This window comes from Enhydra lutris, unplaced genomic scaffold (assembly GCF_002288905.1).
Source record: "Enhydra lutris kenyoni isolate GAN:26980312 unplaced genomic scaffold, ASM228890v2 scaffoldscaffold31, whole genome shotgun sequence".
Classification (NCBI taxonomy): domain Eukaryota; kingdom Metazoa; phylum Chordata; class Mammalia; order Carnivora; family Mustelidae; genus Enhydra; species Enhydra lutris.
In genome coordinates this window covers 12,467,360-12,484,674 of record NW_019154115.1, presented here as the reverse complement: position 1 = coordinate 12,484,674, position 17,315 = coordinate 12,467,360, and the positions used below count along the sequence as shown (strand labels likewise).

Sequence of the window (17,315 nt, the reverse complement as noted above, 5' to 3'; positions counted from 1 at the left end):
TGTGATCCCATTATAGATATATTGTCTTCTGCTTATGTTGCCATTAACCTCAGCTACAGTCTTTTGTATGTTGCCACGTGATTTTCTAGTTATTATAAATGCCTGTGTGATTATTAGAGTGGTTGGTTGTACCTTTGCACTTTGGGACTTTCGATATTCTTGACTGTGCACGTTATTTACAACATTACAAAATGGAGTTTCATTTGTCAACAAAACCTGTGCTTCAAGTGAACAAGAGTGCATGTTTTGACCCTGGATCTTGCATATAAAATTATTTGATTACATGGACCATTTAAACAGATCATTTCCTCATAGACCTGAAATATTTGCTATACCTACTTGTGCCTGGGAGTAAGCATGTCCTCTTGGAACAGGGTGCCATTTCCTCCCAGACTTGCTGGTTTTCTTGCCACCATGTCTTAGGGAATTTCAGTTTGGTTTCCCTATTCGCATGACCAGCAAGCTGGGAACTCTGAGTGCTGGGATGGTGAATGAGTCACACTGATGGACTCAGAGCCCCTCAAAGAGGATTTTTCCCTTATTCTCCCCTTTTATCTCTCTAATTAAACGTGTATTACGTCAAGGAAATTCACCAAGTTCTGACTTTTGCTCTGATGGCTACCTTCATCTTTTTGTTTGTTTTCTTTCAACATATGAAATTATTTCCAAATTTATTTCGGTGTCCTTTTGAAGCAGAAGACACCTGGCTTGGTTGTACCCTAAGCAGACGTTTCCTCTTGTCTTGAGTAACCAAGCCATTGATAACACAAAGGCAACCAATAGAGAGATGAGAAATTGGACTGACTTAAGCGCATTGTGAGCTGAGGTCATCATCAGTTGGAGGGGATTTTGAAGGAAGAATGGGTATTTTGAAGAGCAGACTGTACACTGTTAACAAAAGGGTTTCCCCGTGCAGTGAGGCCACCAAACGGAAGGTAGTCTTTGTTATGCAGGATGTGATTAATATTGCCTCATCATTTAATTTTAGAACTTCTAAAATAAAGTTGCTTGCACCACTTCAGAGCACACGGTTTGAAACCTGAGAGAGCCTACAGTTTCTTTTTATTTATTTATTTTTTAATTACAGAAGTAATACATGCGTTACTAAAAGCTTGGGGAAATCAAATGAACTGAAAGGAGTCTTCCATGATATCTTTCACTTTACCAGAACTCCTGCAAATATTTTGTGGTAGTTCTAGTCTTCCCCCCCTCCCCCAGTGTTTTTTTTTTCCTTTACATTTTGCAACCGTGTTTTCATATAGAATTTTATCTGATTTATTTCCCTCAACATGACTTCCTATGCTTTCTCCCCCTAAGGTTGCAATCTTCCTGTCAGTTGTAATTTCTGTCTACTATTCCATCCTTCCAATATCCCATAATGTTCCTAATCATGTTCTCCATTATTGGGCATTTAGAATGCCTCATTGTCTATTCTGACGTGATCGTTTTCAAGACCTTGGTCCACAAACTGCCTTGGTGTTGCTCATACAAGTCAGGGAGCTGACGTCTTCCTGGCACGAATTTGCCTTTCTCAACCAGCGCTGTGCATTTATTACTGAATACCTTGATGCTTGCTTTCTTTTCTTGTTTTTTGTTTGTTTGTTTGGTTGGTTGGTCAGGGGGAGGGAACGGGCTGTGATCTTCTTCATGGGTGGGTAATTTTGTCTTTCTTTTCTCAGTGGAGAAAGTGGTGCTGGAAAGACAGTGGCTGCCAAGTACATCATGAGTTACATCTCTAGAGTATCTGGAGGAGGTCCCAAAGTCCAGGTGAGTTAGCGACTTGGCCCATTTTGAGGCCCTGTCTTACGTGAGATGTAAAAGTCTCCATTTGCCGTTTAAAAAAAAAGATTTTATTTTTTTCCCACAGAAAAGACATATAACCAATCAACTTCTGTAACCAAGAAGCTTGAAATCTGTAAAGAAATAGCCTGGGTTGGAGATACCTGGTATAGAATGAGCTCTTACAAATCAATAAAAAAGGTCAAAAATCCCAAAAGGGAATAAATGAAGGGACAATGCATAAAACATGAAAACATGCTCACCCTCATGGCAATAAGGGTGGTGCAGATTAAAACCTCACCAAAGAACTATTTCTTAACTGTCAGAATGGCAAAAATTTTGTAGTGTTTTAAACACCATGTTGGTAAAAATATAAGAACATAGTTCCTCTCGTACATTATGGGGAGGAGCATGAACTAGTATACTTTTATGGAGGGCGTTTCAGCAAAATCTATCAAATTTATGTGTATGTAGTCGTTGATTCATCAATTCTGCTTAAGAGAATGTATCCTTTAGATGTTCTGAAATGAATGCAAAATGATACAGTTATTTGATACAGTTTTTTTTAGTAGTGTAAAAGATTGGAAACAATTTGAAGGTTCATCAGTCAGAGACTGGTGAAATAATTTATGGTTCATAATAGAGTAGAATATTAGACAGCCATAAAAAATGAAGCTTCACCTACTGATAGGTCATGATCTCCAAGATAACAATGAATTACAAAAAGCAAGGTTCACAACATTGTGTATAATGTGTTGCCATTTGAGGAGCATAAGAGAAAGTATTTCCCTGTTTGTTTGGATAGGTATAATATACCTCTGAAAGAATAGATAAGAAACTGATAATGGGTTCTTCATGGAGGGAAACTGGGAGACCAAGGGAAGGGCATACTCTGCCCTATATCCTTTTGAAACTTTTAAATTTTGAACTATGTGACTATATTTCCAAAAAATCTTAAAATAGAGTGAGGGAGGGGGTGGGGGAGAGAAAGGAAGTAGGAAAAGTTACAGGGTAACATTAGGAAAGCAGGAAGATCCAGAAGAATGAGGACACAGGGGAGGTGAAAAAGGAGAGGAATACAATATGGGGCGAGAGGCAGCACGTTTGAGCGTGCAGTATGGAGAAAGGAAGATACAGCGTCATCTGTCTTTCGTTTGACCCATCATGGTAAAGGCATTGGCATCAGCAGGAATGAGTGCAGCCCCCTCCCCAAAGAGCAGGGGATGATGGCAGAAGTGGGCTAGGGTCCACAGAGGGCTCCCAAATGCATAGGGCCCATCACTGGCACAGACCACTGGGAACGGTTTCTTACTGGTACTCACGCTCCCAGGTAAAATTTCCCCATAAAAATTAATGTTTTAATCTGAGTCATTGAAGAAGTGCAGTCATCTGTAGGCGCTAAAAAGATACATCAAAATTCTCTTCACTGTAGTTCTGTCTGCTGTTTAAATGGTTCTCCGTCACGCTGTATCCTGTTGGGTCAGAAGGCTTCAGGCAGCATCCAGAATTCCTCTCACATAGTAAAAGGCCTTAGAGTGGCCTCATTCACTCAATGAAAGGAAGATTTAGGGAAGCACTGCCCAGGGGAAAGACGGCGCAAGTCACATACATAATTTAGAATTTTCAAGTGGCTACATTTTTAAAAAGTAAGAAGAAGCATGTGAAATTAATTTTAAAAATATATTGTATTTAACTCAGCATATCCCAAACATGATCATTGCAGCATATAATCAATATCAAGAAACTAATGAGATACTCTACATTCTTTTTGATATTAAATCATTGCAATCCGGCATGTAATCTATACGTAACAGTACCTCTCATTTGTGACTAGCCTTCTTGCAACTCAAGGCAACACGTGGCTTGTGGCTTCAGTGTTGGACAGTGAATGTGACACAAGAACATAGGTTGGTGTGGTGCCACTTGATTGTCTCCATTCCTGTGATCACACCCTATCCCTAGAAGGGTCGCATGAAGACCAACTCAGGATGTTCTTTTATGGCTGGGCTGTACCTTTATTTTTGTTCTTGGCCTTTTCCCCAAATGCTGACCACATGCCACACAATTCTGTTGGACATCTTGATAGTTGATGGATGGATGATGGATGAATGCAGAAGGATTCTCAGCTTAAAAGTCAATAATGAAAGAAGGGAAGAGACAAGGAAGAGCCTTTCTTTGGTTCTAGCCCTATTAGAAGCTGAGTGTTGATAAAGGGTATCCAGTAACAGATATCAAGGATTGATGAAGAGCCACAAAGTCATAATTAATTTTACAAAGAAAGCATTTTTTGTATAAATCCATGAGTTTTTAAAGGAGAGTAGGCAGCTTGGAAGATGTTTCTAAGCTTTGAACTTGACCCCATGGAGGGACCACCCAGAATTTGCCTTTGGTGCCATTGCTAACCACATATCCCAGTTAGTGAAATTCCCATTCTTGTTCCTCTTCTGAATGTTCAGGAGGTTGCTGAAGGAACCACTTTGGCTGTTACATAGTTAACTAGTCGTTAGTGCCTTAATCTAGTCCTGTTTGCCACAGACCACGACCCAGTGGCCAGACTGCAGACGTCTATTGTTGACTTTTCTCTTCCTGTTTTCCTATGAGGACAATGATACAGAGCTCTTGGCTTGAAATTAGTCGGTAGCTAAAGAGCACAAACGAAAGACTTGTTATTTCTGGAACATGTTTAACCATAGCATGTGAATAATTAGAACTACAAGGAATGACTCACTTGTAGAAAGACCTCACCAACATCAACTCCTATCTGTTGAGCTGTCTTGCCCATAGAGTGTTTTGCACACTTTTCAGTCTGGCACAGAAGTTGGGGTGTTTGAAAACCAAATCCTTCCTCTTCAGTGGGCCAGGAGTTGTTCCATATAATCCGGTATTGGCCCTTGCTGCTCCAAACGTGGCTCCACTCTGGCCAACTCAGGGAGCTGGTTAGGAATATGGACTCTTGGGCCCTGCCTCGGACCTACTGAGTCTGCGTCTACATTTAAACAAGATCCCTTGGTGATTCATGAACATGAAAGCTTGGGAAGTACAGGCCTGTGTGCCCACAACCTTGTCTGGGAGGAGACACTATTTCATTTCCCCTAAGCTACCTCTCCCTGGCCATGAAGAGGGAGTGGGTAGGGATACAATAGGCAGGTGGAGAATTTGGGTGGAAAATGGGTAGGGACAGAATTTGGGTGGAAAAGGGGTAGGGACAGTAAAGACTGACCAGCGTGGCAGCGAGATGCCCCTTCCCGCTTCACTCACCTTCCCGCTGTGACTCTCAGCGTGCCTGTGAGCGCAAGGTCAAGCCCCACCATCCAATTTGGAAACCCAGTCCTGGGATATCTGTGGATCCCGTTTTCCTGGTGGTGGTGCCCTGGCTCCAGGGAATCAGGCATCAAGTCAAGGGAGTTGGAAGACACAAACACACAAGCAAGTTTAGGTCTGTTGAGAGGAAAGTGTTAATCTTCCAGAAACCCCAGGACCATGTAGATTTGAGACCTCATCTTAACTGCCTTCAGAAGCCGGATGCTTAGGGAAAGTGGTTTCTTGTTGCCTGGTTGGTGCTTATACTTTCCTGACCTCTGACCTGTCTGCCATGACAGCACGTCAAGGACATTATCCTGCAGTCCAACCCGCTCCTGGAGGCCTTTGGGAACGCCAAGACCGTCCGGAACAATAACTCCAGCCGATTTGTAAGTCTCTTCCCTGTTTCGGAAAATGTCGTCTGATTGATGGATGTTGTTGATATTCCTGCTTCAAGTCTGGTATCCCCAAGGAAATGGGAGCTTTTCACATATCATCACCTTTTCAATCTCTTCCTCATTTCCTATAGTGTTGTGCTGTCAGGCATCCATTGCCCTTTAACTGAAGTTATTTTTGAGCCTTGGGTTAGAAGATAATTTTTGAAAACGGTTTTCAACTTGATTTGCCTGACTAGGGAAAATAAAAATTGATTAAAGTGTCAGCTTTGGTCCTGGAGGGGTTTGCTTTGTGCCTTGGAGAAAAGACCTCCTTTCCCAGACAAATAAATGAGTCGGTTAGATTCGCAGGTCTTCTTGTCTTGCTTTTGCTTCCTGGAACCAGGGCGGTGGACGTGGAAGGGACCAGACCCTTCAGTCCTGTACCTTGGATAGAACCTTCCTCCTCTCTGTCTGCCAGAGTGAGCCAGTTTTCTACCCGCCCCTAAGAGCTCTGTGTATTTGTTTTAGATATGTTCATGTAACATAATCACGTCCAAAAGCAGCTTGGCTTGGCCTGTCCGATGGCCTCCCAACCAGTCCACTTAACCCAAGGCAATGAAAGTGTCAGCCAAATGCGTTGTCATGAATGCCCATTTAGACATTTTCTGCCTGAGTGTCTCCTCAGGGGGTGAATTGGAAAGCTGGCGAGGAAGCATATGAATATATTCCCCTTGACAAAAAGCCACATTTACAAAGAAATGAGTATTTGGCCGGTGGCTTTGATTTATGTAGATTTCATATCTTATCTCAACCATAGATTCTGTCTGGCGGTAAACCGTTCAAGGAGCCATCTGTGAGGCTGATTCCAGACCATTTAAAAATAAATAGTGGGAATTTTGGAGAAGCACAATTTCTTTTTCACCCTTCTATTTTGGAAGGAAGGTTCTATTTCCAAGAGAATTCTTACTAAGGTCTCGTGTGGTGTTTGTTAGATTCCCTGGTGAGTTATATCTGTCCTTATTGCCCTCACTTTCCTTGCTGTTCAGTACTATTCACACTATTCACTCATTCATTCACCACTCATATTTTTCTGCTCAATGCCTAGGTTGTGTTATCTTGAAGAAGTTGCTAGGTAATGAAATACAAAAGAAAATGTGAATGAATTTTCCACTTGACCTTTCTTTCCGAATTGTCTGTCTCGGTCTGCTCTGTAAAAATGCACTTGACCAAATTCAACTCTCTAGCTACCCACCCCCCGCCCTTTTTGCCTTCCTTAGAGAGAAAAACCATAATTAAATCAGTATTTTGATGTCTCCAATACAAATTATTCTTTATCCTTGGACAAGGAGAATACATCGGTCATTTTTTATAAAACAAAACAAAAATACCCAGCATTTACAATTTTTCCAATTCTAAAATTTCATGTAACCCTGGTGAAAAGATGAGAAAGAGTGTGAACACGTGCACACACACACACTCACATGCACGCACGTGCGCACACACACACACATACATACACGGTAATGTCTGATGGGGCATCCAAAGATGTTTCCATTAATATTGAGAGAAATGTAAATTAAAGCCATATATCATTTTCTGTCTCTCAGATGAGCAAACATTAAGGAGTTTGATAATACCAGAGAAGAAACACTATTGGTTGAAGCCTGACACATTCCCCCAGGAGAGCAATTTGGTGATTTTTATCAACATTTAAAATGTTCAGGGGCACCTGGTGACTCAGTCAGTTAAGCGCCTGACTCCCGATCTTGGCTCAGGCCGTGATCTCAGGGTTGTGAGTTCAAGCCTTGTGTTGGGCTCCACACCCAGGTGCCCACTTTAAAAAAAAATTTTTTTTAATGTTCATTTTCGTTGACCCAAGAATAGGTACTATATCTAAGTTCCCTGTTAATAATGATCTGTTTTGCCTGACGACTCACAGACCTGTATCCCTGAGGCAAATAATACATTATATGTTAATAAAAATAATCAATAAATATATTTAAAAAATAATAATGACTTGTTTTAAAAGAGATCCATAATATATGGTTAAATTTTAAGAAACAACAAGTTATAAAACAATATTTATCATATTTGTAATTTGGTCTCATTTTTATTTTAAAAGGCGCATTATATAAAAGGTAACTAAGTTGTCTATAAATCAAGATTTGAATACACTGTTAACAAGTGGTTGTTTAGTGGGAGACGGTAGAAGGGGTATCAGGGTGGGAATATAGGTAATTTCTCTTTTTAAAATGGACATGCAGGGCGCCTAGGTGGCTCAGTGGGTTGAGCCACTGCCTTCAGCTCGGGTCATGATCTCAGGGTCCTGGGATCGAGTCCTGCATCGGGCTCTCTGCTCAGCGGGCAGCCTGCTTCCCTCTCTCTCTCTCTCTCTCTGCCTGCCTCTGTCTACTGTGATCTCTCTCTGTCAAATAAATAAATAAAATCTTTAAAAAAAAAATAAATAAAATAAAATGGACATGCAGGGGCGTCTGGCTGGCTTGGTCTGTAGAGCACGCAGCTGTTGATCTCGGGGTTAAGAGTTCAAGCCCCACGCTGGGTGTAGTGATTACATAACAATAAAATCTCTAGGGCACCTGGGTGGCTCAGTTGGTTAAGCAACTGCCTTCAGCTCGGGTCATGATTCCCAGAGTTCTGAGATCTAGTCCCGAGTTGGGCTCCCTGATCCGTGGAGAGCCTGCTTCTCCTCTCTCTCTCTTTGCCTGCCACTCCCCTTGCTCGTGCTCTCTCCTTCTTTCTGTCAAATAAATAAAATCTTTTTTAAAAATTAAATAAAATAAAATCTCTTCAAAAATGGACATGCTGTATGAATCATAAAAACTCACATAGCTCCACTTAAACAAATCTTCTCCAGTTTTAAGAAATACATGGCGAAATATTTCAAAAAATATTTAAAAATAATACAGTGAACACCAGTGCACTCAGTACCTAGCTTGAGAAATAAAACATTATCAAGAATCAATGTTTCTTTCCATTTAATTATGAAAATGAAAAATCCCTTGTTTTTATTTTTTTTTAAGATTTTATTTATTTATTTGACAGAGAGAGATCACAAGTAGGTAGAGAGGCAGGCAGAGAGAGAGGAGGAAGCAGGCTCCCCGCCAAACAGAGAGCCTGATGCAGGGCCCGACCCCAGGACCTCAGGATCACAACCCGAGGTGCCCCGAAACATCCTTTTTTTACACAAGTTTCTCTTTTCCCCCAGGGTGCTCTACAACAGAACTAAACTTTTGGTCTCCTATTAGGGGTTTTAACTCTTCTATAATAAACTTGAACTGTCTATTAGCATTTCTATTTATTGGAACAGCGGTTCTCCACCTTAGCCACATATAAAAATCACTCAGGCTCTTTAAAACTGCTCAGGTTTGGGTACCAGTCCCTAGAGATGGATTTACTTCTCTGGGGCACCTGGGTGGCTCAGTCACTTAAGCATCTGCGTCCAGCTCAGGTCATGATCCCAGGGTCCTGGGATCGAGCCCCGTATCCGGCTCCCTGCTCAACGGGAAGCCTGCTTCTCCCTCTCCCTCTGCTGCTCTCTCTGCTCCTGCTTTCTCTGTCTCTCAAATAAATAAATTTTTTTTTTTTTTTAAAAGGAGGGGGATGCGTCCCAGGCCTGTGCAACAGGGCAACCAAAGTTTCCAACCACTTCTGGAAGTGCTTGAGAGTTTGCCATTTCCTGCATCTGCCCTTCCTGGATTTGATGTCCTGTTTGGTTTCATTCCCACCCCTACATCGGTGGGGAATGGTTAGAGGGTACATTATGGACAGACACTGATCTATTCCCTCCAAAATGTGCCAAAAGGAAAAGATGGTGAAGGAATAGTCATCCTAACCGGAGGCATGGGGAATCTCGTGCAGCCGTCGCTTCTCAGGAAGCACTGATTTGGGATAGCAGTCGTTAGTGGTTCTTCTCTCCATCTGGTGCTTCTGGTGTTTGTTTTGGGATTTATTTGGAGGAAGTGGGGAGGAGTCATCAGAATAAGATGCACAGACAGTTAGAGGGTGGCCTTCTTTGTAGCCTTTCTGATACCGGGAATATGCAGTTGACTTAGCAGGAACCCGGGAGATGATGGATACTGTAGGCAGCAGGAAAAACCTGAAATGTGCTTTTCTTGTCCTTAATGAGTTTATGGTTCCAGTCCCAGACTTGCTGCCGGGCAGGAGGCAGCCCTGAAATGGGAGGATTTCATCAGTGTACACATTTAAAAAAATATTTAATGTTTTAAAATATTAAAATTTTTAAAAAATGTGAAATGCAGCTAGGCCGGGCATGCTCGCCAGTTCGACCCCAGGCCATACTGCTCCCTAACACCCACATCTCATCTTTTCCTTCATCTACACTTACGCTCCTGGCCCTTTCCAAGGATGGGAGAGCAACCAGATTCCAGCGAGAAAAAGAATGTCATTTCCTTAACAACCTGGACACCTTTCCAGCTAAATCCCAGGGCTTTATTCTCCTTTGTTCTTTATGAGCAGTAATTTAAAAGAAAATGATTAGCAACAACAGCAACAAAAATCTGTATACCCAACTAGCTGGAAAGAACATTGTTTAAAATCAAGTGTTTTTACTTTCTATAAGAACGCTAGATGATCCCAAGGTAAACGGCATGCTTTTTTGCTCAAAGCCATGGAAATTCATCTGGCAGTGGGAAAATTTGCTCTCCCTGAAAGAGACTGATAGGGTTCACTCCTGTTGGATCAAGGCAACCTTGAGATTTTCTATCCCATTCTTTACAGGTTCCGGCTGAGCAGGCAAGCACCCACAGTATGGGGAAATGGGCAAGGAATACAGCATTTCCTTATTTAGTCGGGCTGGAAGGATAGATTCTCTCTCTCTCAATACAGAATCGTGTGACTGGACAAAAGCCCTGGTTATTGTCTGATAGGAAGAAGTGAGGAAGTCTTGATCAGAGCTGGGAATAATTCAGAATGTATCTTTCATTAATGAATTTCCTTGAATTATATGCTATGTTCAAAGCCTGTCTGGAACATCGTGTTTCTGTTCACCAACCATTGAAGGAAACCCCTAACTTTCTTGCAGGGAAAATACTTTGAAATCCAGTTCAGTCCAGGTGGGGAACCAGATGGTGGAAAGATCTCCAACTTCCTTCTGGAAAAATCCAGGGTGGTGATGAGGAACCCCGGAGAACGGAGCTTTCACATATTTTACCAGGTTTTCCTTTATGTTTTTTTCTTTCTTATTTCCTTATTCCTTATCCACATTAAAAAAATAATTTTTTCGCCTCTCAGCTCTCAGGTTTAGACAATCTAGTCTGCCAAGCCAAGAGTATTTATTCCTATAGTATGTATAAGTCAGTGTGCAAAAAACTTTGAGGATGTCCCTACCTGCAAGGAGAGTAAGTTCTTGGGGAGAGAAGATAAGAATTTCCCAAAAGTTAAATAATCAAGAAAGTGTTAATATAACTTCAGAACAAAAGTAGGAGTGCTTAATTCTTAGCCCCGCAGAAGTCCACGTGGGGACGTGTGGCTGGGAGGGTCAGGAGAGGTATGGAGGGCGCACAGGGGAATGAGGTGGGGAGAGTGCCCTGGCAAGTCCAGTGGCCCGAACAAAGCCCGGTTGGCAAGGGCAGAAGTCTCCCAAAGGGGAGCTGTCAGAGAAAAGACTAGGGATGGGCTAAGGATCTTTAAGCCCGGGTCAGGAAGCCCTGACCTGGATGTCCAGAAGCCACCAACAGGCTAGAGCTGTGTGCGGGCTGCTCTTTGATTGTGTCCCAAGGCTTCAGGTAGCCTTGCGTTCGCCTACTTTTTAAAATGTTTTTGAGTACTTAAGAAATATAATAATACCAAAACAACGTCTTTATGCATGAGTTTACATATTAGCATTTCTTTCATCTATCAGGGATCCACATCAGACTTTGTGTGAAGGCGTGCAGCTGTTTTTTGTCTCAGTTTTACTTTGTTGAAGATCATTGGATTAGAAGGAAGTTAAAGCGGTGTGGGGAGCTCACACCCAGCCTTTTCAATTACATAGCTATCTCAGAGGATGGCAGATCATTCTGGCAGGTGGCTAGCGCATGCTGAGGAAGTTTATTCTGCGGCTTGGAGAAGTTCAGAGTCAAGGGAAAGCTTACGGCCAAGAGCAGCATGTGTCCGCAGGCTGAAGAGGGTTGAGAAGCGGGTGGGGGTTGAAGATGCAAATGAGGGGCTGCATGATGTGGGTGGGGATGACACACAGAAGGGGGAAAATAGGAAGGGGTGGCACGAAGATATTTTGAGGAGGTGGAAGACAGCTCAGAGACCCTGATGTCATGGGTGACCTAGAACTTCTCTGTAATGGAGCTGAGATGACATTAGGAACTTGACGGAGGTGGAGAAGTATGGCTACGCCCTTTCTCTCCCTAAATCCCTCCAGGGTGAAGCAGGGTGTTGCTGGAGCCCCCTCGCACGGGCTGTGTGCGTCCCTTCCCACTTCGTCCTTCAGTGCTGTTTTCTAGGTAGTCTGAAATCAGTCGTGGTAGGAGTATTTACACCGTAAGAATCAGCAAACACTACAATCCATTTTTCTCCCCACGAGTTGATGTGTATTTTTCTAGCACACCAGTGGGGAGCCCTTTAAGAGGGTCTTGCTCAGACCTAAGGCAAACATCAGAGCGGGAACAGAAAGCCACGGGACAGTCCATCGGGTGGGAGGTTTCAGAATGCCAGAGAGCGGGACCTGGGGCTGCCGTTCCCAGGCATCCATGGGGAGAAGTGCGTGGGGCAGCTGCACTTCATAAAAGCCATCAGCAAATTGAGCAGGAACGAAGTGGTTATGATCTGGCTTGTTTTCCACTCTTCTGAGGGCTCTCACCCATACAGCCCTGCATCCACCCATACGTCCTCCTCACTGGACGAGGGGCAAATTCTCAGCTCCTGTAGGTCTTACCAGAGTTCAGAACTCGAATTTGCAGAGATGATCCATGGCTTCCCCAGGCCAAGCAGCTATCCTGAGGCCCATAGTTTGGAGACCAGGACCACCCATTACTGCAGAAGGCAGGGTCAGAACGTGCTCATCGCCTGGGCCCGGGAGTGGGGCCTGGGCTTTGCGGGCACACCGCACACACCCCGCTCCCTTTCGTCCAGCTCATCGAGGGCGCCTCTGCAGAGCAGAAGCACAGCCTGGGCATCACCAGCATGGACTATTACTACTACCTGAGCCTCTCTGGGTCCTACAAGGTGGACGACATTGATGACAGGCGGGAGTTTCAGGAAACGCTGGTAAGTGCGGGCTCCGGGCCAGGCAGGAGGGGCTCTGCGTGTCGCCTGCAGTAGAAGGGGCCAGGAGAGTTAAGAGCAAAGAGCAGTGGGACATTTCTCCCACATTCTGCTGCAAGCACCCCGTTTCCTTAAACCCGTGGGTGAGCGCCCTTCAACAGCCACATGCCCAGCTGCCCGAGCACCACCGAACAAGCTGAAATGGGTAAAGGAGTGAATTCCTCATCCCTCCCACCCCCATCCCCCAGGCACTCTGGTTACCAGGTGAACACTGTTGTAGATAATATATTTATCATCCTGGTTTATCTAGAGCTTAGGCTGTTGCTGAGCTGTTGTCTCAGAAAGATGACGCGAAGACCGCCCTCCTGGTCTTCAGCACCTCCAAGTGCGTTCCCTTCACCCCCCACACTGAATGGGCAGAGGGCAGCCCTCGCCTCCATGCCCTTCAGGCGGTGTGTATGTTATGGTACCAAGGGTCAACCCCGGTACGTTATTGAAGGGTCACATCTTCAGAGAAACAAATCAGTAAGTCAGTCTAGAAATTTCTGGGGCTGGGCTGTTCACCCATTTAGCCTCAAAGAACTCTACACCTCCTCTGCCTTTTGGGTCAGCTTCCTGCTAGGCCTGTCCTCAGCCCATGCCCATGTATGAGGCAGGGACCCTGACAGGGCAAGTGGGGGTGCATTTTGAGGGGAGCTGACCTCCTGCTTGTGGGAGGAGGGCAGGCTGCTCAGGCAGACTGCATCCTGGGTGCAGGAATGGGGCCACCATGGGGCCACATGGCCTCAAAGGAGTGGGGAGAAGAAATGGAAATGGGGGACCTGCATTGGTCCTAGCGTGTGGTGCTCTATAGCATTCAGATAAATAAGTATTGGCATTTCAGCTGTTTTTACTGAAGTTAACAGACCTCAGAAACAAGACTTTTCTGTTACACTTTTATTTCATTTGCTGGAGACTTTTGATCAAGATCCTTTCACAAATACAATCTATTCCCCACCCTCCTGATGAGGCAGAAGATCTCCAGAGTCTCCCTGGAGTAACTGGAAAGGGGGCATCCGTGCTCTTGCCGGGAGGGGCGTGGCAGTGAGGACACAAGGGGCACAAGGACAGGGTGCTGACTGTGGGTACAGCTGCTGCTCCCTCTGCATATCTTTGCTCCTAGGGATCTCCTGCTGGGGGATCGCAGGCTGGATCCGAAGACAGAACTGCCTTCCCAGCGTGCCTCTGACACTTGAGAAAAAGGGATGAGCGTGCGCAGGGCAGTGATCGTGTCCTACGGGGCCTCCCGGCTGCCCCTGACAGCTAAGCCCCAGTGTGACCGCACAAGTCCATCCAAGCTTCGGCTTCTTCATTACGTGCTTAGCAAGCTGACGGCCAACCCACCTGCATGATTTCTCTCTCCTCTCCCAGCACGCGATGAACGTGATCGGGATCTTCGCGGAGGAGCAGACGCTGGTGCTGCAGATCGTGGCGGGCGTCCTCCACCTGGGGAACATCAGCTTCAAGGAAGTTGGCAATTACGCGGCGGTGGAGAGCGAGGAGTGTGAGTAGCTCCGGCTCACGGCGGGTGAAGGCGGGTGAAGGATCGGTTAGCTCCGGCCGAGGTAACCGGCCAATGTCCTTTGCTGGGGTCTCAGCCGGGGATGTGGGGAAGTCTCGTGTCCTTTCGGGGCAGAGCAGATGGCCTTCAGAGAGTCTGGCCTCTCCTGTGCACCTGCCCTCCTCACCACATCCCACACCAGGAGGCCGTTCATGAGATGTTTGTTTCAACGTACCGCCCGCCTTGGGGGGTCTGGCCCAATTTCACACCTTGGTTTAAAAATACAGTGATGCCTTAATGAGAGGAGAGTAATAGCTAAAGAATTCCTAGGATTTGTCTCCTAAGAGAAATCTCTGTACCTGACCTGTGGGGTCTGCATTCACCTCGAGGTTCTGAAGAGCAGCTGGTCGGGTTTATGACAGGATGGGAAGCTCCCAGTTGGAGCTTGTCTGGGAGCTGGTTTAGACTGGATTCTGGAAACAAACAAATGGGCACTGGCTATCCTGTTGACATTGCTGGTGATCGCCTTTCATGGTCCCCTCTGCTATAGTGCAAGGCTGAAGACTGAATGATCATGTGTGCTCTTTGGGAAGGCATCGGTCCTTCCTGCAGACCCGTGATGGGTTGTGTGCTGCCAGCCGCCATGGCCAGAGTGGTGGGCAACTTTAGCCTCTGAGGCCTCAGATGGCTTTCCAGGCTGCTCTCAACTCACACAGCCTTTAACCACCCAGGAAGATGTTTCTTCCTTTCTCAGCATTCTTCCAGGATGATAAATTTAGATGCTTAGTAATAAATAGTATCCCACTCATTGCTGACAATGCAGGGAGGCTATTACCATTCCAAATAAGGCTCTTTTTAAAATATTTTTGTTTTCTTTTGTGATAAAAAAGGGAAGTTCTGCTAACTTCTGATGTGTCTCTGATAAAGATGAATTATGTTAACCAGGGAAGTGGGGGGGGTGGGCAATAAATACACATGGTCTGCATAAAGTCTAGAAACAGGACCTAATAATAATCACTACTTTGTTAGATTGAACATACATTTTCCTTCCCATTTAACGAATGCACATAGGTATCCAGGAGGGTCATTAACACTTGTCTTTTCAACATTGACCGTGTGGGTTTCTTGGTGGTTGCTGTAGAAGCACGATGAATTTCTCTTGCCTTCTTGGATAGTACAATCTTTTATTGCCTCTTTTTGCTGGAGAACAAAACAACCCTGACACAGCAAGCCTTCCCCCGTATGCTTGAGCCAAGAAGTGGTTCATTGCACATTGATGTCGGGAGGAAGTAGTCTCCTCAGCCAACTGGGTAAGGCCCAGTGTTGGCAACTGCCTTGCAGTGCCCGGATTGGAGGCGCTGGAGTGGGAGAGATCAGGAGAGGCTGTGCTTGAGACCAAAGAGATCTAGCAAAGAACTGGGCCCTCGCTCTGAGAATTTCTTTCCTGCTCCTTTGGCGTACCTTACCGTGAGTCATTCCCTTAGCCAAGTGTCCCATCTACCCCTTCGCCCGTCACCTTGTTCCCTTCCCCAGAGGGCACCAGAGTTGCCACGCTCCTGTATTCCTTTCAGGGGATATGTGTTTCCCGAGCCATGATGTTCATCCATTTTTTTTCTCCCTTTTGTGCCTTAATGGGGCACAACACGTCATGTTCTACAGTTGCTTTTTCACTTCACATTATATCTTGAAGGTTATTCTAGTCATTAAGAGCATCGTCTCTTTTTAGCTACAGTGTTCCATTACTTGGCTCTGTGTACTTGTACTGAACCAGTCATCTACTGAAGGATGATATCAGGGCAGAACCTCTGCGATTACAACACTGAATGAATGCGCTGAAATGAATAACCTGGTTTGTTTCCTCTTTTCTCATGTTTGAGTATATCCCGTGGAATACATTTATTTTTATTTTTTTATTTTTTGAATATTTTATTGATTTATCTGACAGAGCACAAGCAGGGAGAGTGGCAGGCAGAGGGAGAAGCAGGCTTCCCACGGAGCAGGGAGCCTGATGCGGGGCTTGATCCCAGGACCCTGAGATCATGACTTGAGCCAAAGGCAGACACTTAACCCACTGAGCACCCCAGGCACATCCTGTGGAGTAAGAGGGAAGTGTTCACCCATGTTTTTATAACAGAAGAAAGCAGACTTTCTGTAGCTATCCTAGAAAGGATGGTAAGATTGCCATCACAGCTGACCTAGTAAAGCAAAACAGCCCTCAGTGACAACAGATTTTGTTACTGACCCAACCCCAGACTAGTAGAGCTGTAGGATTGCCTGAGTCAGACCTGTATGCGGCTGAGCAGTCAAACAGACCTTCACTTAGGCACATGTGTCTCTGCCCGAGTCCCTACAGTAAGATGACATACTTTTGGAATCAAGTCTTGCTCCCAAGGCGTTGTTGTTGAAGGGGGAAAAAAAATACATAAATAGTAATGGGAAGCATGAGTGACGATGCCCATCTTTTTTTGCCTTGTGGCCGTTGGGTTAGAGAGTACGGAACCTCAACACCGAGGACAGCCCACATTTACCTTGCCATTTCTTTTACATTTGTCCAACAGCACTTTGTCTTTGCTACGTCTTTTTAGTTTATCTCCTCTGTACTTCAGATGCACGCGGAAAAATTAATCCAGCTTTGCTTTACACCTCAGTGCAGTAACAGAAATCTATTCTCCTTTTCTTTTTCTTTTTAAGATTTTATTTATTTATTTGACAGACAGAGATCACAAGTAGGCAGAGAGGTAGTCAGAGAGAGAGGAGGAAGCAGGCTCCCCGCTGAGCAGAGAGCCCGATGCGGGGCTCGATCCCAGGACCCTGAGATCATGACCTGAGCCGAAGGCAGAGGCTTTAACCCACTGAGCCACCCAGGAGCCCCAACTATTCTTTTCAAAATGCGTTGAAACGTTACTTTCTAGCAGGTTCCTTTATGTTCTGTGTAACTCTGATTAACAGTATCAGAGTTACAGCAGCATTTTGAAACTAATGCCTCCTCCCTCCCCAGCCTCCCTCCCTCCCCGCCTCCCTGCAACCTCCGAGCTTCTGTACTGACTGACGTCCTTCTCCAGCCACACCTGCACACGCCCTCA

General features: G+C 45.0%; 1 protein-coding gene across 1 annotated transcript in view; it reads left to right on the top strand.

The window, feature by feature from the left end:
- The window catches only part of LOC111153190 (myosin IE), a 195,201-nt gene that overhangs the window by 113,807 nt on the left and 64,079 nt on the right, over positions 1–17,315 (top strand). The window contains exons 5-9 of the mRNA XM_022512053.1: positions 1,680–1,767; positions 5,379–5,468; positions 10,519–10,650; positions 12,561–12,695; positions 14,103–14,235. Coding sequence (XP_022367761.1) covers positions 1,680–1,767; positions 5,379–5,468; positions 10,519–10,650; positions 12,561–12,695; positions 14,103–14,235 — 578 coding nt within the window. The remainder of the gene's footprint in view (positions 1–1,679; positions 1,768–5,378; positions 5,469–10,518; positions 10,651–12,560; positions 12,696–14,102; positions 14,236–17,315) is intronic.